Here is a 22,168-nt window from a genome sequence, read left to right on the forward strand (position 1 = left end):
GTTTTTTTTTTTTTTTTTTTAATCTTTGCTTTGACTCTAAATAAAGCAAATTTACGATCTCATTGTGAGGAGGCACGTTTGGTATCGCTGATTTATGACCTGTATTAAAAAATAAATAAAGTTTTGTGGTTTGTAAGCTCTATGGGTAAAGGGGCAAACCACACATTGTTGATCTGCCTCAGTTGGATTGCCAAGGCTGCCTGGGGTCGCCTTGGTCAGGGGCGGGTGTTGTGACCAAACCTGCTGGGTAGCACGTGTCAGGATCATGCAGGCAATCTTAGTTTGATTTTTCCTACCTTTGGTCTCTTCTCTCATCTTTGGAGAAAGGGCCTTTCATATTATTCTGGCTGGTTCCGGAGGAAAGAATTTCTAGATGGATTTCTGGAGTGCTGCTCGTTTCTGGCCTGGCACACTGGTAGAAGCTGTTTTCTTGACAGCACCAGAGCTAGGTGCATCCTTGTGGTCACATCTGTGGCTAGATCATGTGTCTCGTTGTGGTTGGTAGGAGAATGTGCAGGGGTTACAGTACTAACCTCCTCTTTGCTGGCAGTAGTTCTCTGCTTGCAAACTGAGACTGAGAGCTCTGAGGGTTGGAAAAGTGCTGCTGTGAAGTACTGGGACCCAGTAAAGTCAGGCATCAGCATGCATTTTTAGCCTGGCATTTCATATCCCATCTAGGGCTGCCACCGAGAGCTCTGTCACGCATGCTGCCTGGATTCCAGCTCGTCTGAGCTCATCCAGTCTTTGCAACGCAGAGCGCTGAGGTGGAGAGTCCCTGAGGAAATGCCAGCAATGAGACAGATTGACACCCTCAGAAATAGACTGAGGGAAGTCATGGTTTCCACAAAAGGACTTTTTTCCTGCCTGTTTACTGCAGCAGGATTTAAGGTCTGTTTCAGTTAGGCAGAAAAAGCAGGAGTCAGTTTGTGGGGTTCAGCTACAAGCTGCTCAAAAGGCAGGTGGATGTGTAGGCTGGTTAGCTCCCTGTAGGGCTCTAGGCCTGGCCTCAGGGGTATGTGAGAAGCAGCGCTGCTGCGCTCAAGCATGTTTGAATGTTGTTCAGTAGAAATTTGCTGGTTTTTGAAAGGCAAACCAAAAGAACGGTGCATCTGCAGAGAGGTGATGCTCATTTTCCTTGACTCAGGGTTTTTTTTTTTACTGTTCAAAGTTTTTGTCGTCTTTCAGTAGGGAAAATAACTGAACTAGTATACTCTGCTACAAGTGTGGAACTGAGAGTATGTGTGAAGAGGAGGGGGCAAAGGAGTTGGAGTGTGTGGAGCAGGGACCTGGGAATGGAATAACAGTGGATAAAATGCTGAGGGCTGTATGCAGGCTGGGAGCATGGAAGGGCTTCAGCCTAGTGTAGTTGGGAGTGCCACAGGTCAGCATTCAGGTGCAGCTGGCAGATCAGCGCGGAGCAAGTTGTTCTAGGACAGAGTTATGGTGTGTTGGCTGCTGGTCTGTCTTTCCAGAGCTCAGCTGCTGTTTGAAAGCTCTTCTCTCCAAAGGAATGGGGAAACATCTTGACTGGCTATGTTGCGTGGCCAACACACGGGAAATTTCTGTGAAGCATGGGGTCGGGGGAGAGGATGTTTTCATAGCGGACTGCTCATCTCTTGAGAATACCTGACCAAAGTTTGGTACCTGGGACAAGGATTATCAGTGTCAAGTGGTTTTCTTCTCCCCCGTTCCCCTGCCTTGTCTCTGGTAAGCCTGAGGCTTAGCCAGCCATTCTCAGTGGAGGCCAAGCTCGGAACAACTCTCTCCTTGGTACTTGTACTAAACTCAGAGGCGAGGGCTACCTTAGTACTCGGATCCGCATCACACCCAATGAAAGGCATTGACATAGTAGGTAATGAAACTGTTTGTTCAAGCTTCTAACTTTCCAGGCACTGCTGGAGGAAAAGAGCTGTGAATTTCTTTTTCCTTCAGCATCCATCAGAACCTGGGCGTCATCCCAGCCCCGCTGAGATTCGTCGCGTGTCCCCGTGAATAGCTGCACATGTCTCTATCCATTTGCCTGGAGGGGTACTAATGAGGCCCCATCTGTCTGCTTTGCAAACTCCAGCTGTGTCTGCCAAGCAGCAAAAAAGGTCAGGCTGGATGTGCAGGGTGAGAGAGCATCGTAACCTAGCAGGGCTCTCGATCAGTGGACTCCTTTTGCAGCATTCATGCCCTGGAGACCTTCACCTGGAGGGCAACGGCTGTGCAGGATTGGAGCATTGCAGCCAGGACAGGACAGAGCGTTGCCTTCGGTTGTGGGATTAGTGAAGAGGCTGGATGCAGAGGTGGAGACTCCCTGATTCTCTTCCAAACATGTACATGTGGCTAGACGCGAGACTAGAGAGTCAGGTGCCTGGGTCCTGTTCTAAACTGCAGGCGACAGTATAGGCCTGTGGCTAGAGGTGGGGAGAGGAGTCGGGACTCCTGGGTTCTCTTCCAGTACTGTCACTCCTGTGTCCTGTAAGTCCATGAATCTTGCTGGGGAGGTGAATTGCTGGGAAGTGTTTAAAACGTGAGTGACAAGACGGTCTTCAAACATCCTTGGCTAGAACATGGCAAGCTGCTCCTTGCTCTACCCAACACAAAGAGAAGGCTGCTCTGGCCTTATCTGGTTTCTAATAGTCCCCTGTGGCGTTGTTGTAGCACTCGTCCTGCCTGGAGTGGGCAAAGAGGAGTCCTCTGAAGTTTCCTCTGTCCTGTGTTGAAATGGGCTGGCTGGAAAGTCTCTCTATCTGGCCAAGAGCAGGGTGGAGATGCGATAACTGCAGTTATTTTGCTTTAGAACATGCTGTACAGGTGCTGCCCTGCACTGCAGAGCCCAGCCCTGTTTTCTCCCCCATACAAAGAGGAGGCTGTTTTGGCCTTCCTGTTTTTAATCTTCCCCTCCTACTTGGCCAGCGAAGCCGTAGTTTCAACACATTGTATCTGAGTCAGCAAGGAGTAACAACAGGGCCACTGAACGTGGATTTTGTGGTGAAATCATAAGCGGTTGCCCTTGTTAGCAGGTCTGGTTTGAACCCGGCCCAGTGGTCAGGGCATAGCAGTGGCAATCTGGAGACTTGGCTTTTCGCCTTGATTTTTGGGGCAGGTGGCTTTCCACATCTGTGACAGTCTTTGCCCAGCTGCAGAATCTTGGAGGCAGGTGCAGTCCCTGCCTGCCTTGCACCATGGTACCCTGCACTTAGCTCAGCGCTGCTGCAGGTATGAGACACCAAAGGGTCAAAGCAAGAGATGAGATTAGCAGGCTCCTTGGCTTCTTACCTTGCTGTTCCAGAACAGGGAGTAGGTTGTTCTTTCCTTGGGAGGAGGCTTTCAGACTCATTTTGCATGCCCTGCTTTGCTCCAGCATCCCTGGAGGCTCTGACCGCACCGTTGGAGAGAGAGAACCTGTTGGTGCACTGCTGGCATGAACCCTCTGCAGCTGGACACAGGCCCTCCTCTAACTCACGACTTCTTGGGAATATGCTCTGGGGACAGGCAGGATCTTTCCAGCAGTTTTATGCAACGCTGTCTGAATCATGCTATAAACAAGTCCAAACCCTATTATTAGACTTTGGAAACTGCTGCCTTAGAGACAGGTTTGCTTATAAATATCCATTATTTTCTCTCTGGCTTTCCACTAGGGAAGCTGGCAAGAAAAAGGGATCTCTACTTCTCCAGAGTCTGCCTGCCCCTGCTGTTATTGTTGCTTCTTCCCCACCTGAGCTCATCCTCTGCCCTGTTCCAGCCTCCCAAGTTCTGGCTGTGCTAATGAGCCGTCCGCTCCAATATCAGCAGTGTGGCAAATGCCAGCTATTTTGGGGGTGGATAGAAAAACACAAGCCATAAGAAACTGGGCTGAACACTTGCCACAGTCACTGGAGTGATCAGCTGCAGCGCCTAAAGTGCAAGTGCTGGGTCCAGTTCCCTACTCAGCCCCAACACGCGGCGTGACTGTGAGAAAGCCCCAGTGCCCTGTCAAACAGGGATGGCAGCACTTTCTTTCTCTGCCTTTTTTGTGAGGGACAGATCTAAGGCTTGCGAAAAGTGGGTGCAAATGCCGATTTCACCAGGCTTTGCAGTAGGCCTCTGGACTGCACAGTCTCGTACCATGTGAGTACACCTTGCCCAACAGGACTGCTGCCTCATTTCAAGGCTGTCAGCAGTCCCATCCAAATGAAGCTGTAGTCTTATCCCCTTGCCAAATCTGTACCCAGCACAGATCCCTCCTTCTCTTCCTACCTGCATGTGCTGCTTCTCTCTCTGCCTCTTCCAGTTGTCTGGAAGAAGTGCTTTTAGCTGTAGGGTGCTTTACCTTCCCTTGAAGCTGATTTTGTATTTTGTGCACTCAACATGTGCTCCAGGGACTTGGGTGCAGCTTTCTGTCAGAACCCAACTCCTCTTCTTATCTGTGCTTGTTTGGTAAGTGCTCTGCTGTGCACAAAAACCTAAAAGCTGCTCAGACTGCGCCCTGTGTTGTTATTCTGACAGGCCCAGAACAGCCAGGACGTGCTGAGGTTCGGAGAAGGGATGAAGGAGGTATTTTTAAAGTGAGGAAAGAAATGGCTAGCTCCTCTATAGTGGATGTTGCTGTGGGTGGTGTGGGGATGGGCTGGGGTGAGAACTAGAATCTCAACAGAACTTTTTATTCTTTCTCTAGACAGCTGCCTTGCAGCCCCGCGATACCCCTGTTTCTTCCAGCTGTGCCTTGCAAAACAGGTCTGTCTACCAGGTCAGGCTTGCCAGAGCCTTGCTCTCCACACCCTGGAGTTTGCTTTGCAGACAGCTAGAACCAGTGTCTGGTGCTGCATCTCTAGTGCAGTAAGGAGGTGAGTGGAAGGAGACGATGCTGCGTGTCTCCAGATGGCCACACATAGACATATTTGCTGGGGTCCCCTTTCTACGTATCTGCTCTCCCTGCAGACCACTCCTCCTCAGAGGGGTGGTCAGAGAACTGGCAGGCTTCTCTCCTCTTTGGCAAGGGGGCTCTGCACAGAGGACAATAGGTAGACTCTTTAGGAGATGAAATGCTCAGAGCACTCAGCAACTGATGCTAGTGAGATTTAGAGGGAAATGTATACACCTCACTGGTCGAAGCCAGCTCTGTAGGGTACCAAGCAGAAACTAATGGCCGCTGTGAAGGAGGGTGGATGCAGGGCTATAAATCTCTGCCTCAGGTGTGCTGGTGGATTCCAGGGTGTGGCAGGGCAAGCAGGCAGGCAGTGGTGAAAGAGAGAGCAAAGGGAGGATTTGTGTACGATGCAGCACTAGGAAGAGGAGGTCATAGTGTTTTTTTCAGCCAGGGATGTATTGTGAGGGTGGAATAAGGCACAGAGACTGTGGGAGAGGCAAGAGGACAGGAGGAGGTGCAACCGTGTGGAGCAGAGATGTGGTTGTGTGAGGAAATTATTTGGGGTGAGGCATCTGAGGGAAAGATTTGGAGGATCTGCCCCACAGAAAACATTAATTTCCCCTCTGCTTCAAGCATTTTTGGAAGCCTCCAGCTTTTCTTGCTTTCCATACAGTATCCTCTGCAGGCTGGTAGTCCCCTACTGCTCTAGGTGATGGGGACAGCAGTTTGCAAACTGGGAGCAGTGACAGCTTTGTTCATCCTTGCTTCTGTTAAGCTGGTCTATCTTTGGAGCCTGTGGCTGACAGACGTCACGCTTATACCCAGAAGAGGGATCAGAGCTAACAGAGTCTGGGAATCTCTGTTTTAGGCCCTCATTTCTCCCTTCAGCCCCCGATGGTCTGGGTCCCTAAGGGGAATCCTGCTGAGTTTCACCCAACTCCCCAACTAGGAAACCCTTCTCCAGCTACTTCCTCAGGCTCCCAGGAGAGGGCATCATGCTCCACGGGAAGCGGGCAAGGGACAGGGTCTTCAGAGCTGCCTGCTGGGCTGAGAGTGCAGGAGTACTTGGGGAGGGGGTGGGGAGGGATTGGGGTTTCTGCAGCGGGTTAGAGCTTGGGTTTCTGGACTGCAACCTTGCAGTTGTATGGTAGCGCTGATCTTGCTGGGATCTTAGTGGGAGTAGGGGAGGAGGTGAGTGGCTGACGCATGAGTGTTTTCTCTCCCGAAGATGAAATAGTAGAGCATCCTATTCCTTCTCCCTGCCTCTGTGCTCTGATGGCCTTCTCCCAGTGCCTCCTCCAGCACCTTTACACGCTGGTCCAGAGAGATGTGACAGGAGGGCAGATGTGACAGGAGGGCGCAAGATATACTAGGAGGGGCTCAACTGGCAGCTTGGTCTTGGTCCTGTGTGGAGACAGAGCCTGGAACGCCCTTCTTGCTCGAGTGGGCAGCACGCTGCACCTCAGGGCAGGCAGGTCATTCACACTCCCTTCTCTGTCAGAGTGGGATTGCGAAGGAGGCGGCAATGCTGACTGTTGTTCTCCCCATCTGTGACTGCAGTTATGTATCCCTTGTCGCTATAGTAGCAAGGGAGGTTTAGTTTAGTTCGTTCAGGTGGCTTTATGGTAGCCAGACCTGAGTGAAGAGTATGCACCAGCCCATCTGTGAGGGCTGCAGAGAGTGCCCTCGACTGGAGAGATGGAACATCCCTGCTCTCTTTGTCTCCCTGGGGTAATCTCCTGCATTAGGGTCAGTGTTTCCGCTTTTCAGAGCAAGCTGTTCTTCTTCCTTGTTTAAATTGTTTCGGTAGAAGTCCTTCTTTGTTAAGTACCTGTCTGTGAGGCCCCCAGGGTGTAACACAGCTGGCTTCCCAATTTGTATGCACAGAGCTCTCTCTCTGTGTGTGTGTGTGTGTGTGTGTGTGTGTGTAAGTGCGTGTATTTGTGTCTGAGCAGAGGACCCAACTGGAGGAAGTGATCCTACCAGTCACTCAGTTCTCTTGGTTCATCAACGGAATGAATATTTGCCTTGGTCAGTCAGAGTGAGGAACCACCATGCTGTCTACTGTGCTGGGCAGTGTGAACACAGCCTGTGTGCGCCGTGCACAACAGCTGCAAGCTTCTCACCTTCAAGTCCTGGGCATTGGTCTGGAAGTGAATAGAGTGTCCTGCCTGAAATCCTGGAGTCAGTGGAAAAGTTTTGAGCATATGTGTGTGCGTGTGCTGAATTCCTGTGCAAGTTGGACTGCTGCCCAGCTGGGGGAGACCCCCCTGCAGAGCCTGAGGAGTCTGTGGTGCATTCTGCAGATTTCTGCAGACATTTAAACCTACACACTGTTGATAGTAAAATCAGGCCAGGCAGGAGATGGAGGTGCCGAAGAGAGAGGGAGCGGGGAAATTCTTGATGCTCTCCCACCACTCTGGGAGTTTCCCTTCTCTCCTGCCCAGGGATTGCTGTTGGTCCCTTTGCTACTGCACACGACAAATGCAGAACGAGGGCCTTCTGGCAAAGCAAGTTCCTCTGTTCTTAAAGCAACCTAGAAAACATCCCTGCATAATAGGGATTATTTCCGAATCTCATTTTCTGTAGTGGGTTGACACTTATTGACAGATGATCAATGTTTGGAAGGAAAATTAATGATTAATTGCTTCCTTTCAATCAGGCTCCGTGTCCTTTGTCTTGCAGAATTTGCTGACAAATATACTATGTTTCTGGCAGTCCAAAATAGAAAATAGTTGTCCTCATGGGGGGGAGCTGGTGCAGAATTCAGGGCTGTGCTTGCCTTTCCCAGCAATAGCCTAGAGATGGGAGTCACCGTGAAGGAGTAGGTGCAATACCCATCCCCCTTTTGGGCTGCATAGGTGAGAGGGAACAGTAGTGCCTTAGGCAGGGAAAAAAATGAGCGATCGCATTTCAGCGTTGTGTGAGAAAGTAGAGGACAAGGCACAACTGCCCCCTGTAGATTTTTTTTTTTTTTTTTGGACATAATGAAAATGCCCTGGAATTTTAGCCACAGGACATATTTCATGGTATTCAGGCAGGGAGGAGTTTTCTCCTAAATAAATGGAAAGGAAAGATTGCGAGGCACTAGCCAACAGACTCAGGGTTAATGGGACTGCCTCTTAAATGTCAGTTACAGTCTAACATGCCTGCTGCCTAATGATTTACAGGAATAGCAGTGTGTGTGTGTCTGAGCTTTCCTTGTGAGAGTGGCTGTGATGTCTGTGAGAGCTGAATGACAGTAGAGCTGTGTTACAACCCCAAACAGCCGCCTTTTTACTTCTGCTCTCTGGTAGTCACAATGTAAGGAGCTCCGTTTACACTAGGTAAAAGGACTGTGCATGAGAAGGACTGTGCATTTTAGTGCAGTTTGTTGGTGAGTTCACAAATGTATTTCTGTGGACTTTGTACTTAGCAGTGGGCTGATGAAATTTGCTGATATGCTTTTGTGCCTGGTCTTCATGCCCTAAATAGCTTTGGCCAGTTCTCTATCAGCTGTTTGAAATGCTGATGGTGCTTGGACAGTAAATACTGCTAAGGAAGGCTGGTGCCTTAAGAAGCTTAATGTAGCGCGGGCAAAAGCTGAACGGGTCAACCTCTTGAAAGGACTCCTTGACAGAGAAGGGCAGTCCAGTGCCCAGCCATCTCCCCATGAGAAGCTAGGTTTGGTTTCCTGATCTGCAGGAGAACTTCACATTTCTGGCCATCTGGTCTAACTCCATGGCCAGCCATCTCACTCAGAACAGTGAGGTGTGCTGAGTACCCAGCCCTGTTTTTACCCTTGGCGTCACGTCAATTCCTTGTATGTTTTTAGACTATTGCCTAGAGCCTGCAGGCAGGCTCATAGGAAGCCTGTGTTGGTGAACAGAGCCCTCGTGCAGATTAGCTCTCCGGTACCACCTTCCAGCAGTATTATTTGCTAAGAAAGTTCCTTGTACTGTTTAGTAAGCCCAGTGTGCTTGCTAAATTGTGAGGGCACATCGTCTGTGCCAGAACCACCCCCAGCAACAAGGAGGATGAGCTGGCTTTTTCCAGTCAACCAGTCAATATTTGCTCTTCCAGGCAAGCTGTTAAAACGCTGTTGCTCTCTTGTTTTGGTATTTGTTTCTCCTCTTCTGCTGGAATATTGCCCCAAAGTCTCCCGCATTGGCAGCTCTTGTTTGTGTAGCAATGACATGTGGGCGTTCATAGAAGACAAGGTTGTGGGAGCCTTCCAATGATTGCCAGGTCATGTTTTCATTTTCTGTTCTGTGTATGGAGTGTGTTTCAGCCCATCTGCTCCAAGAAAGGCTGGAATTTGGGAAAAGAAAGCCACAGGATCATTTATTTAGTTCCAGGGTGAAATCTTGGTTTTGCTAAAAGCCATGAGAAAACTCCTGTTAACTTCAGTGGAGTCTGAATCGCCTCCTCAGCGTTATCAGGGCAGCCAGAGTCTGGTTTCAGCCATGTCCCCCTCCCCAATTTCCTATCTGTCTTCTTGTGCGGTATCACTGCAGCCCCAGGATACTGGAGTCCTAGCATTCCGCTGCACTTCCAAGGCAACACCATGAAGCAAAGACTAGACACAATAAAAAGTGAAACACCATCACCCTGGTGAGACTAAGGAGTCAGCCTGTGTCAGGGACACCAGGAAAACCCTGCCTTCTCTTTCCTTCAGTCTGGAGAGTGGGGAGCTTGTCCCTCTGGCCTTTTGCTGCGTTCAGTTCAACCAAGGTAAGAGTTATGAAGACAGTTGCACCTTAGACTGGTGGATATTAAGCTGGCACTCCTTTTCCCTCTCCCTCTTCCCCTAAGAATTATAGCATGATTTTGATCTGTAGTCTTAGCCTGATTTTGTATTTGCTGGATGGAAGGATGCGTGGCATTGGAAGCATGTACAACTTGCATGTGGTGATTAATCTCAACCTAAAGCTCTGTATTATAGATCCATAATCTCCCACACTGACCTGTTTTGGCCAGGATACTGGGACATTCCTCTTCAAAACACCAGGCAGAAAAGTCTTCAAATGACGTTCACTAAAGCTGTTTGTGTATCTGTTTGTGTATTACGCCCTCCTACAGAAAGGGAAGGGGCAGGGGAGAATAGTGCCTTTAGACTTTCAGATAACCATGGGTCTTCTTAAGAAAAAACTCTTCTGAACGTGTCTGCACAGATTGGTGCAGACGGATTTCTGCTCCAATACCATATTCCTGGAAGTTAGGCTGTAAGCCAGCTCCTATACAGAAACTGTACACCTAGTCAGCAAAGCATTGCACCAGCGCTAATATAGTTTGCCGAAAGAGAGAGAGAGAGTTGTATGATTCTGGAATAACCAGCTCAGTGCAGGCACTGGAGGGGGCCAGTTCTGGTTGCGTTTTTCTGCATCCTCAGGTCCTCTGGATGTGCCCTGTAACCATGCCAAGTTAGGCTCTGGAGATGAGAGTCCATGCTTGCATTACTTACTTGGTGCGTAGAGGTGTGAAAGATGCTCTTTTGCGTAGCTTTTTGGGAGTCCTTGTAAGATGGCCTTGTCCAAAGCTCTGTCTTGATGGATTTTTTTGTGGGTGCACCGGCTGGATGTAGCTTGTGCGTAACGTTAGCTGTAAGCCCTTGATCTAGCGGTCCTCTCTCTCTCTTTTCAATTATGGTTCCACTTAATTTCCTCGTTATTGCAGTCTCCTATAACTTCCAAGCATTTTTTTTTTAAGAGAGGAACATTTGCTGCCCTATCTTTCAGTACACTGGCTGTTACCTTTCTGGTTCACTAACAAGAAGCTTGAAGATCTTCACTGTGCAGATTATTTAGTATGTCAAAGTATTTGGCTCTGATAAGAAACTTTTCTCTTCCACTAGTAAGGGAAGGCAGCAGGGCCCTTAATTGCATTCTGCAACTCAGCCAAGTGAAATCTATCCTTGTGCCCTCGGAGTTGAAGCCAAAAAATCCCCCCACTGTTCCTCGTGCTTTGCAACCCCTCACTGAGTGAGCCTGCTTCCAAGTGCTTGTCTCTCCAGAGATTTATAACCACGGGGGTAGTTACCTTTGTGGAAAAGATTTGCAGCTCTTGTGTGCAGGAGAGCTCCACGTTGGTTTGTGAGGTGATTTGCACTAGCTTATCTTGGTTTAAAAGTCCAGGTAGACCAGACTGGAAAGAGGTTTAGTGAAAAGAGGAAGCGTCTGCCCTGGGCAGTTCTCCAAACCCATGTCTCACCAGCCTGCATTAGGTTTATGTTAGTGGCTAGATACAAGTCCCTGGCTCGTGATTAAAGACAAAAAACTCTCTCAGGTCTAGAGTTTAAGATATGATTTTCCTCCTGTGATACTGGTTGTAAGTGTAAATCCATGCCATTGCCTCTCATCTGTCTTTTTGCTTCCTAGGGATGTATGGTGGCAAATGCAGTCTTCCTAGTGACCGAGTACGAAAGCCTGATCAGAGACGTTTATGCCCGCCTGATCGTTACAGCTCCAGTGGACTCCCCAGAAAGTCCTCTGCAAAGTCATTTCAGTGCATTGGTCACTTTCTGTTCTGTCCACAAGACTCCGCTGTGCCATAAGGTCAAAAAACCTGGCCAGTATTGTCATGCTAACCAACAAGGCTCTTTGTCCTTTGGCAGTCCCATTCTCTGTCCCCAGCTGCAGACTCTGGCCTCAGAGAGTGAGCTTGGGACAACCGTGCCTTAGTTATGTGTCTGTGTGGGGCTGACAGTTCTTGACAGTGCCTTGACACTATGAAAGCAGAAATCAGTAATAAAATAGGTGTTTGCCTGCCAGTATCTTTCGCTAGATTAATCTCGGTTGTTAGTGATTTTTTGCTCTATTCATATTAATTTTAATTTGCTTAGCTTCTGTTCTTCCCTTCTTTCCCTTGTACTTCTGTCTGTTTGGGGAAATTTATACGAAATCACAGTTTCATACGTTCTTACCCGCCGATGATGGAGTCAAAAATTCAAGCCTCACTGGTTGGAGAGCAGAGAGAATATATCCTAGCAAAGGCTTGAGGGAAGTCTGGAAACTGTGTGGAAAATCATTGAACTTTTTTAGGTGCTACTTATACCCTTGCGGGGCAGGGAAGGAGAATTGAAACTCATCCATCCCCAAAGATGGGTTTCAGTGGTTTTGTCTTTCAGCAGTGCAACTAGGAATATGTTTCCGTAAACCTATCGGAGTATTAAGGCACCAATTAGACTGACTTTTAAGAATTGGATGAGGAACATTTGCAGCAGCTGTGGGACAGAATGGAATTAACCATTGTTCATGCAGCTGTGGAGTACACAGCTCTCCTCTTGCACAATTTTTGTTTCTTTGACTGCTTTATTCCAGACAGCCTATATACCACAGCAGTCGGGACATGTTCACAAGCTAGAATATCAGCCTCCAAAGCCTGTTTCCCTCCAGCTTCACATGCAATATGGGGCAGATTAGTTTGGTTGGAGGGAAGTGGATTCTCCAGCCTCTTACAGGTGCACCGTATAAGACAGTAACTCAAGAAAAGCTGTGGCATGTTTCTCTTTAAGGCAGACTTTTGGTAGGTTACATTCCTTTTGACTGATGACAATTTACAAAGAGTGGGTGGAATTCTTCAGGTGATTCTAGGTTGACTTGCTGCGTGATTAATGAGTGATTATGAGTAGATATAAATAATAATGGATTCAAGTATGTGTGGATGCTATAATTAAAAACTCTATTATAATATTTATTTATTTTAAATTACAAAAAACAAAGGATGCTAAATCATTCCATAGGACTTGACTGATATTCTTGGGCAGTCAGCTGCTCTTCTGATTAATCATAGTAGTGTCTAGGGGATGAAACCATGCCCAGACCACCTTTGTTCTCTGTATCTGTGCTATAGATCTCAGCGGCCGGAGCCCAGTTAGCTTGCTAGGAAATGTCTGGCTTTCACGATACTTTCTTTCTAGGAGTGCATTAGCTACCTGCCCAAACAGAAAAGCACCCCCATACCAGGGCGCTGTGGACACCGATGGCTGTCTTACAGCTTCTTTGTATACAGTGTCTAGGATGTACTCATGGAAGTAAATGTGTCAGGCCTGGTCCTAAATTTAACATGATGTCTTCAAAAATGAAACAAGACAGTACAGGTGGAGTGGTGGGAAGAGAAGGGGAGATCGGTAAGAATCTGTGGTTACTAAGTGCAGAAAATCTTTAGTTTGTTGGGTGTTTTATTCAGGCTGCTCATGGTCTTACCTTAAGTTGTAGGTAACTGGCTGTTGTGTAGAAGAGATGGCAAGAGCTCAGGATCTTCTAACTTTGCTGTGTTGCTCATTTCACATGACCAGAAGGATGGGGCTTGCAGTTAAACTTGTATCTTTGAGTGTCTTTGTGTCCTGAGAACTTGTTCCCAGTCTTACTGCTGACACAATTGGAAGAGCCATTGCGTTGGAGCAAATGCCCTCTTTACAGGGAAGGTTAGAGTGAAATTTGTTCATGTTTGCAAAGCTCATTGCACTGTTGGCTATAAAGCAGAATTTCAGTTTCCAACACTAGCTCCTTTTTAGAGGTGGTTTCCAGCATGCTGCCTGGAGGGGAGGCATCTGGTACATCAACATCAGCAGGAAAACATAAATCAGATGGAGCCAAATTACAGTAAATGGAATGGGGCCTTGTGTGCGTGATATGTACTTCTCTGAATGCTGGCATGTACCTATTGAGCGCTCCTGGCATCTGTTAGCCCTGGGAGCCGGGCCAGCAGCGCACTTCGTATGAGATACAGCATAGGAGATGTGCAGATTAGCAGCTTTCAGCTAGGTGCCTCCTTCAGCAGTCAGGCTCTCCCAGATACTTAAAAACTTCTTACTGATAAAAAAAAAAAAAAAAAAAAAAAAAAAGAAGGTAACTGCCTAATCCAGAGGGGAGAACAGTATGAAGAGAGCTTGTTCCTCTATCTATGGGAGGAAAACTGAGCCATGGAAAGGCGATGTGTCCATAGTCTCCAGCAAGCCTGGTGGCAAAACTGAGAAATCAAGCGTGCGTCTCTTGAGTCCCAGCCTGGAGCTCTCTTGGATGGGGCCATGCTACCTCCTGGTCAATGCAACGTCCTGCCCTCCAAAGGGACGGCCGCAAGAGGATTGAATGCTGCTTACATGGTAGGTGACTTACTGACCATAAATGGTTAGGTACCACTGGGAGAAGACAGGCTGTATTTATGTGGTGTTTGCTGTAATCAAGGAAGCTGGACTATAGGAGACATTCCCTACTGCTCTGGAATGCTGCTTTGTATGTTCTTCGGGCTGCTGGGTCCCCATACAAGGCTCTGGTTTTCTCCATGTTTTCACAGAGCTGATTGGCTGATTGTGTGTAAAAATTGGCGTCTTTAAATTCTTTTTGAAAGTAGACACTCCTAGATGCTGTGATCTGTTTTCTAGATGCAAAAAATGTGTGTGGAAGATGCATGTAATTTCTTGCGTCTCCAGGGACAGAGCAACTGCTTGTTCCTACAAGGAAGATGTTTCTTAAGATGCTGGACTCCCAAAGACCACCTGAAAAGCTTCTGCAGAGCCCTTTGTTTTGCATTTGGCTTGGGACCGGCTCCTGAGTTCGGCAGAGATTATGGCTGTGGTGTTGTTGTTGGAGTTTAGTTGTTGTTTTACTGTAAGAATAACTGTTACCAAACAGGAGCACTTCAGTCAGGCCATTACCAAGGAGGAAGGCAGAGTGAACCGTTTCCCTGTGTTAAGTAAACCCCAGTCTCTCTAATAGTCCCAATCTGCAGACAACGTAACACAGAAAACGTGCTCCTGGGCCCCCTCAGACATTCCCCTGACTTGTAAAGGCTCAGCTTTTTATAGTCAAAAGTTACGCTCTGAAAGGTCAGGAAAGCAAGCAAGCAAGGAAGAATGCATGACTTGTATATTTTCCCCCTTCCCTTGCAGAACAGCTGCCCAGGCTTGATTTAGAGGTTGATGCATGAGTTTTGAACTCATGCCTGGGGAATCTGATAGCATGAAGGACTGGATTGAACCAGCCAAAACGTGGTTTCCGTGGTGCCCTGTTTCGCCATGTACGTGTTAATACTGGGCCTGACCCAAAACTTGCCTGAAGGTTTTCTATTTTCTCCAGTGCATCCTCCCTTGTGTGTGTCTATAATGGAATCCCAGGAGATGCTATTGGTGCGAGAAATGCAGAAGCTGATTATTTTATTACTGCAGCATCATGAGGAAACCTTGCTGGGCAGACACTCAGGCTTTGCGTTCTTTCAGGGAAAACTCTTCAGGAAAGTCCTAGGCTGGAAGAGGTGCCTGTAGGTTTCGCGCTCACCAGCAAGTTGGTGTAAACCTCTCTCACCTGTGTGTTTACCTTGACCTGCTTACCCAAGTAGAAGGGACAGCAGCTCTAACCCATCTAGTCTACATACATGGTTTGGAAGACACGCCTAAAGAGGAGGTAAGGCCAGTGAAAGACAGCTCCCATGCAAGCAGCGTTGCCTAAGCAGAAAAGGCAGGAAAAGAACAGGAGGGAAGCTAAAGTGCAAGGCAGGAAGCAGCTGTGCCTCAGACCGTGGAAGGCCTGATGCTCCCCTGGTTCTATGTGATGGTCGCAACGCTTTGGTTTTGTACGAAGGATGCCTTCGAAAACTGCCCCTGCATCAACAGAACCTACTGTGTGTGAGAGGGGAGATGTTTATCTGAATCCCTGCCATGGGAGTCTCATGGGAGCCTGCCCCCGAAAGAGCTGCATTACTTTGTGAAAACTGCTAGCGCGCTTGTGCTCGTTTTGCTTCAGTTCTCTTCTCCTTGCCTTTGGTTTAATGAGCAACAGTAAAGACAAGAGCTTTTCATGTTCCTCATGTAGATTCCTTCCTTTTTGGGAATGGGACAAAATGGCAAATGCTCTAGTTGCAAAATCTGTGCTTCCTGAAAGACAAAGCGTGAAGTCCTTGAAGGCTGAAGTGGAAGTGGAGATTTTGCCCGACTTCAGCTCCTACTGCTGAGGGCCTGGGCTTTTATTCTGAAATCTAAGGGGGTGTATTTATGCTGCTGTGATCACTTGATTTAGATTAAAATTCTTAATGGTCACTAACTGATTTGTTACCTGGAAGGTACAACAGATTCAAGACACTCAACGTGAAAGGAGAACACAAGAGGTTTATTATAGAGGCTGCCTATAAGTACAGAGGCTCGTATATATGTAGTTGACTCTTCTGTTCAGCACTGATGTTATTCAGAGAGCAAGTGCTTGGTGAGGGATCTGCTGTTAAAGCAAACTGTCTGATGGGAGCTGACATGTCTTATAAGCAACCGTTTTAAATGAAATTTTTCATGACTGAGAAATTTAATCTTCTCTCTGCCTGGAGGCAAAGCAGGCAGGGAACTGGCCTTCTAGAGCTGCTGGAATAGTTCAAGGTCTGGAAAACCTGGTTTAGAGGATTTATGGTTTTGGGATGCCACTCCCCATTCCACCTGGTGTTTTGTCCCTGTCTCTGTTGTCTAAGGAACAATCTCTTAGGCTTGACTGTATTGACTCCTGCAACTCCCCTGCAGGCAGGGCAACGCTCGTAGGCCACTTTAGAGAGGAAGCAGAGGTACAGTAAGCTAAAGGTCTTGCCTGTACTCGCAGGCAAAGTTGGCGTCACAGGGTAATTCCTAAGTTGAGCCATTCGGCGTTGGATACCAAAGCTTTCCAGACATCCCCAGAAAACGATTTGCCCAACAGCTAGCAGCAGTTTCTCTCTGCTGAGAGCTGACAAGCTCATCCTCCAAGTCCTCAGCTGCCGGCCCACAGAACTGGCTCATTGGTTCAGAGCCAGTTCGACAAAGCGCACGGTTCTCCCTGCCTTCACCTGACGTTCACCTCGCTTCTTGAATAAAGTGGAGGGATTGGTGGACCTTCTCCAGAGAAACCCTGAGAAATGTGTGGCTAAGCCAGATTAAAGTGGCATGGAGCAGTGGGGGAATATGTGACCCTTTGCTAAATTTACCCACAGGCTCACTTACTGGGTATTTTTCTGTGACCTTGGAAATACCCTTGGTGCCTGGAGCTAGGCTTATTGCTTATGACTTGGGCCTTATGCTCACTGTCTGGTAAAAGAAAGTCAGATTGTTCTCACTTACATTTTTAAAAACACTGAGTTGGTGCTGAGTTTTAGGATGTTTTCTTTTGTTATAAAATAGGGAGTGTTACTTTCTGTCTTAACAAAACACTTTTACTTCACTGAGAATTTCTACCCTTTGACACTAAAGACTTGGTAGTACTGTCTCCAGAATCCCTTCTGACAGAACAAATCCCTCCCAGCAAATGTTTTAGCCTTGCCTGCCTTGTGACTGAGACCTACTTCGGAAACAGGGAGAAGGGCACTGCTGAAAACAAAACACAGCAGCTGATCTGGCTGTAAACCCCCTGGGTGCTTAAACTGCCTGTTGGCAGCAGGAGATCAGATGCTACTGGCGTCAGCTGCCTCTCCTCTTAAGAAATGTTTTGGCCATTTTTCTTTCTGTTTAGATACAGGCCTGAATTGATGTGCTAGCCTGTTAACCCCTCAAGTGCTGTCTGTATGGCTCCTAAGAATCTGCCATGTTTCTATGGAGCAAAAGAGCGTGTTCTGTACTGCCGTTGAGCAAAACCCAGCATGACCCAATCCTAGAGTCCTTGCTGATTATGGGAAGGCCTTCACTTAGGAACGGTGCCTGTTGGAGCAGCAGCCTAATTTCTGTTTTATTTTATGAACCAAACCCTAGACGCCAGCATTGCGCTCTGAGGGATGAGCTGCTCTCCACAGACTAGGACGTTAGGTCATAAGTAAGAGCTAAACTGCTTTTTATGTACGTCGCAGCGTGTCTTCCTGCACTTGCGCTCAGCTCTCGCTAAACCTGACGTGTGGATCACGTCAGCCTTACACCAGTGGATTTTGCACCAAGAAGCCCATCAGGACACGTGCATCAGGGCAGGCATGCAGCAGCCAGGCCAGACACAGCCCTGACGCATGACTCCCTGCCCAGCGCAGCCCTCGTTATGGGCTCCTGCACCTGCTGGGCCATTGCTAAAAGGCCCTGATTGCCATGGCCTGAGTGGCCCTGAGGGTGTCCCAGCAGTTTCTCCTAGGCTCTGCTGGAGGCAGGCAGAGCCCCACAGACCCTGGGACGGGTGGGTGCTGCGTGGTTTGCCCGTAGCTGGATGCATAGAGGTAAGCAGTGGAGGAGGGAGAAGGGTTTGCGCGTGGAGCAGGTGTGTCTGGAGGAGGAAGCTCTCTGGCTGGAGAGGCGCAGAGGACCCTGGAGACATCAAAAGGTGCCTGGCCAACTGAAGAAGGTCACCGCCGGGCAGGACTGAGGCCCAGTATGTCAGCAGACAGGTAAGGGCTGCACCTCTGGCTGGAGGAGCCTTGTTTATTCTCTGTCTGTGAACAGTATGTGCTGTCTGAGGTGAGGCTGTGCTGGAAAAAGGGTAGTGACTCCACAACACCAAGCCCAGCAACCACAGCCTGGAGCTCTGCTGCCTCGCTCCTGCATCCTGTTTATAACATGCCTTTGTCAGGTGCTGTGCGGACTGCAGAGTCCCTGCCCTGAGCGGCTTCCAATCTTTCCCAGCATGTGGTTCCTGGAAACCTGCAGTCAAATACCAGTAGGCACTGCTTTGTGCTCAGAGAAAATAGGATGGCCTTGTTTATGCAGATGCTTTGCTTTCAGAGATGAGGGTTGCCATTGAAAAGTAGCCAGTAAATATCAGCCCTTTTGGTTATAGGGTGAAATGTGTAGCTGGTTGCCTTTGTTCCCTTACAAGTGAATGCCTGTGAGCTGCTCAGTGACTACAGGAGGTCTCTTGGCTTGTAAAGTAGGTTTCCCCCATCCCCCAGTGACCCAGCTAGAAACAATGGAGGCCACACGGCACAAAGAGCACTGTAGTAACGCTGCCAGGAGCTGACGCTGCTTTCCCCTCTGAGTTTTTCCAGGCTTATTTTTAGGCAATTTACAATTAATTCTTTTGGAGTAAAAAGAGAATGCTTTTGTGGTTTCTAAGAAACTGTTGATATAAAAACCAACCCTTTTAAAGGGCAGTATTCTGGGATGAATACCCCAAGGGAGGACAAAAATCTGGATATGTCATGCCAGGGATCTAGGCAATATGTTCAAAATGATGCAAAAATGCATGGTTATTTCTTGCACTTTGTACTTTTTTTCTTTAAGTCTCAACCTCCAGTTCTGGCTCAGGGGTAATACATGTATGAGTGGCTTATGAACCCAGGCTTTTACTGCTGCTATGTTTGTGTGCATGTTTATCTTGATCAAATCATAACATCTGAGCAGGTAAGAAGGGAGTTATCAGGGCTTCTCAGAGCTCGAGAAATGCTTGCTTAAGAGGCAAACTCTCTTTCTGGGCTCTTGGAAAGCGTGTGTTTTCCTGACAGTGTTTTTAGAAAGCCTTCCCCAAAATTCCGGTTGTCTTTCTGCTTCTGCAGAAATTAAGTTAATGGCACTCAAAGCTTTTGCTTTCCATGTTCGTCTCCCTGCATGGAGCATTAAATGCATCAGTTAGTTGTCATTCATGAATGCTTGGGCTAAATTGGTCTGGAGAACTGACAAACATCTAATTTTTTTTTTTTAAACAGGCCACGCTGAATCAGAGCTTTGGCCTCTCCTCAAATATGTGATTACTTTAAATAAACATTAATAGAACAAGGTGAAGTACTTGGGACCACAGGAGTGTCTTTGGAGCTAGAGGTTAAGGACCTGGGTTAAACCAGAAAGGCAAAGGTTAAAGCCATGTGGTTCTGGGAGAAGGTCAGGGTCTTGCTTATTTAACTGGAATTTGGCATCAGTGTGAATACGTGGCAACCTGAGGTATGAAGGGGGAAAAACAGGCTTCTGGCCTCCTGACACCTTGGCTGGGTTTTGCTTGCTTGCTCTTGTAGAAGCTTACTGGGGAAACAGTGGTAATTTGGGGTTTTTTTGTCGTCCCCCCCCCCCCCCCGACGCTCCTGCATCCAGAAGAGTTGGTGGGTCCCTTGGGAGGGGGATGTTGGCAGCTATTTCTGTTCCCGTCAGCAGCTCTACAAGTTTTCTTTGGCTTGCAGCTGCTGAGTAGTCCACCTTCCTGGGAAAGAGCTTGCTCAGTGCATAAAAAGGGTTAAAGCACTTCAGAACCTTCCCTGGCTTTCTGTGCTGAATTACCTTAAACTTTCAACAAGTAGGGATGGCCTAGACAGATGTGTTGACATGGCAACCGCTCCAAGGAAACGCTTGTCGAGAAAGGAGAGCAGCTGGCCTGCAGTCATGACAAGGTACCTCAAGCGGGAGGCTGCAGCCGCTGCCCTGGCTATGCCCCCGGATCATGCTGTCAGTGCTCTGATTAGTGTGAATAATTCATATGTCTCTCTAACAGCCTTTAATGCAGCTGCAGTGACGTGAGCAGTGCTGACGGGACCCAACCACTAATTTGCTGTGTTAATAATAATGTTCTCCTACTCTGGCTCATAAATATGTTTCCAGGGAAGGAGGTTAAAGCCAGGTTCTCTGTTTGGTGGTTCCAATTGCTCCTTTTCCCCCTTTCCCCCAGACAGACGGAGGCACTCAAAGCTTAGAGTAGTCTGCAAGGCTGGGAACGTGGGGTGGGAGTGCATGCATGTGCTCTGACAGGCAGGAGCAGTGGCTTCAGCTCCTTTTCTGCCTGCTCTGAAGGCAACAGACCCTGCTTGCTGGAGAAACAGTGTGACCTAGTGGCTAGGGTGCTGGGCCGGGATTTGGGAGCTGCTGTGAGCTCACTTTCCAGCTCTGGCATTGCTTTTCTGAGTGGAGAAGGGGAGGAGTCTGCTTTCATAGGCATTTAAAGAGTTACTCTCCTGCAAGTATCTGTTATATCTGTGCCTACCGTTGTCTTGAGTGCTGTGATCTGAGACCCTGACCGTATTTGCCGACCTGCAGTGCTATGCAGTGCCCTGTGGCTGCTGTGGGTCCTGCACGCAGGCCAGACCCAGTGTTCTGGCTCTTTTTGGAGGAGAGGACCCCAGGTCCCAGAGAGCCCCAAAAAGGTGCTCCAACGCCATTGCAGATACATCGGCTCTGTCTTGCTTCCCCAGGCCAGCAGCAGAGCAGCCTTTCCAAGCAATTAAAATGCAATCTGTTCGTCGCAAATAACACAGCCTGTCCTGGAATCAGGAAAGTGACCTCTTGACTGCTGTGGGCAAAGGCTGCCTTTGCTCTCTTCGGAGAGGGTTTGCCATTTGGCATCTGCATATCATGGTGCCCAGCTCTTGGTACGTGAACTGAGCTACGGTGTTGTATGCGGTGCTCCCCCCCCCCGCCCCCCCCGACTATTTACCAGGTCCAATGTGGTATTTTCCATGCAAGCAGACACCTGGGCTTCCCAGAGTGCTTTGCAGCACAGTGTGCTCCGCAGGCTCTGTTGAAAGGGTAATGCATACCCAGGTGATTTCAGTACATGATATTATTTACCCTATTGACGTCAGCAGCTGCACACTCTCAGCTTCTCTCCTCTATAGCAGCCTCTAGGAGATGAGCTGCAGAGAGCTTATGAACTCCCGAAATGTGCCTAACCTTTCCAGAACTCGGCGTATAATTCTCAGCTAAGTAAATGTCCATTTATGAGTATTTTGGGATCAAACCTCCTATTAGCCTTCCAAAGCGTAACTCATTTTGTGCCTGCTCCACACACCAGCACCACATGGGTTCTTATCAAAACACTGTAGCCTTTATTTGCTGATAAGTCAGTTCAGCAGGGATTGCTACATAAAAACCATATTATGGCATTTTCCTTGCAGAAAATTACCGCCATAAAGTACATTCTTGAGCACAGAGATCTCTTCTCAAACTGCCATATTTAAAACATTTTCCTAACACTGAGTTATAGCTCTACGGGAAATGAAGCCTTCCTCTTAGGGATAGTACATTGAATTTTTGCTGAAAAGACCTGAAAAACTGAACAGAGACAACTGTTGAAGTAAACTGGAAAAATAAAGATCTGGTCCATGAGTCTGTTTTTCCTGAATATCCTGTATCTCTGCTGATGTTTGTCTAGCAACAAAGAGAAATCAGGGTGTCTCATGGTGTAATTTTGTTTGCTTTTTAGCTGCAGATTGGGTTCAGATTGAGCATTTGGGGTATGCCAGTATTGTCATGGGGGGCTGCTGTTGTGTCCTACAGTCTCAGCTTTGATTAAAAAGTATGGCTCCTGCAGTTTGTGTTAGAAGAGGCTGCTTTGATGTGAGCTGCGTGTTAAATGTAGCAGAGCTGTCTGCTGGGGTTTGCAGAAGGTTTTTGAAACAAGCTACTGTGAGGCGTGTATTGAACTGCCCCTCTCATCGCTGTAGCTTTGTGCGGCGGTGCCGAAGATGACAGAGGTTCCTGTTGCGTGCTCCTGCAGTCTCTAGCTGGTGGGACAGGGAAGA

At 48.0% G+C, this 22,168-nt stretch overlaps 1 protein-coding gene across 2 annotated transcripts in view; it reads left to right on the forward strand.

Moving 5' to 3' along the window:
• ALG9 (ALG9 alpha-1,2-mannosyltransferase) overlaps window positions 1-22,168 on the forward strand; it is an 89,941-nt gene that overhangs the window by 39,542 nt on the left and 28,231 nt on the right. Inside the window, exon 17 of one of the 2 annotated variants that reach the window (XM_068916939.1) lies at window positions 4,643-4,811. The exons of the other annotated variant lie outside the window; for it this stretch is intronic. Within the exon in view, the coding sequence (XP_068773040.1) occupies window positions 4,643-4,811 (169 nt within the window). The remainder of the gene's footprint in view (window positions 1-4,642; window positions 4,812-22,168) is intronic. 2 annotated transcript variants of the gene reach the window in all.

This window comes from Struthio camelus, chromosome 22 (assembly GCF_040807025.1).
Source record: "Struthio camelus isolate bStrCam1 chromosome 22, bStrCam1.hap1, whole genome shotgun sequence".
NCBI classification, from domain to species: Eukaryota; Metazoa; Chordata; class Aves; order Struthioniformes; family Struthionidae; genus Struthio; species Struthio camelus.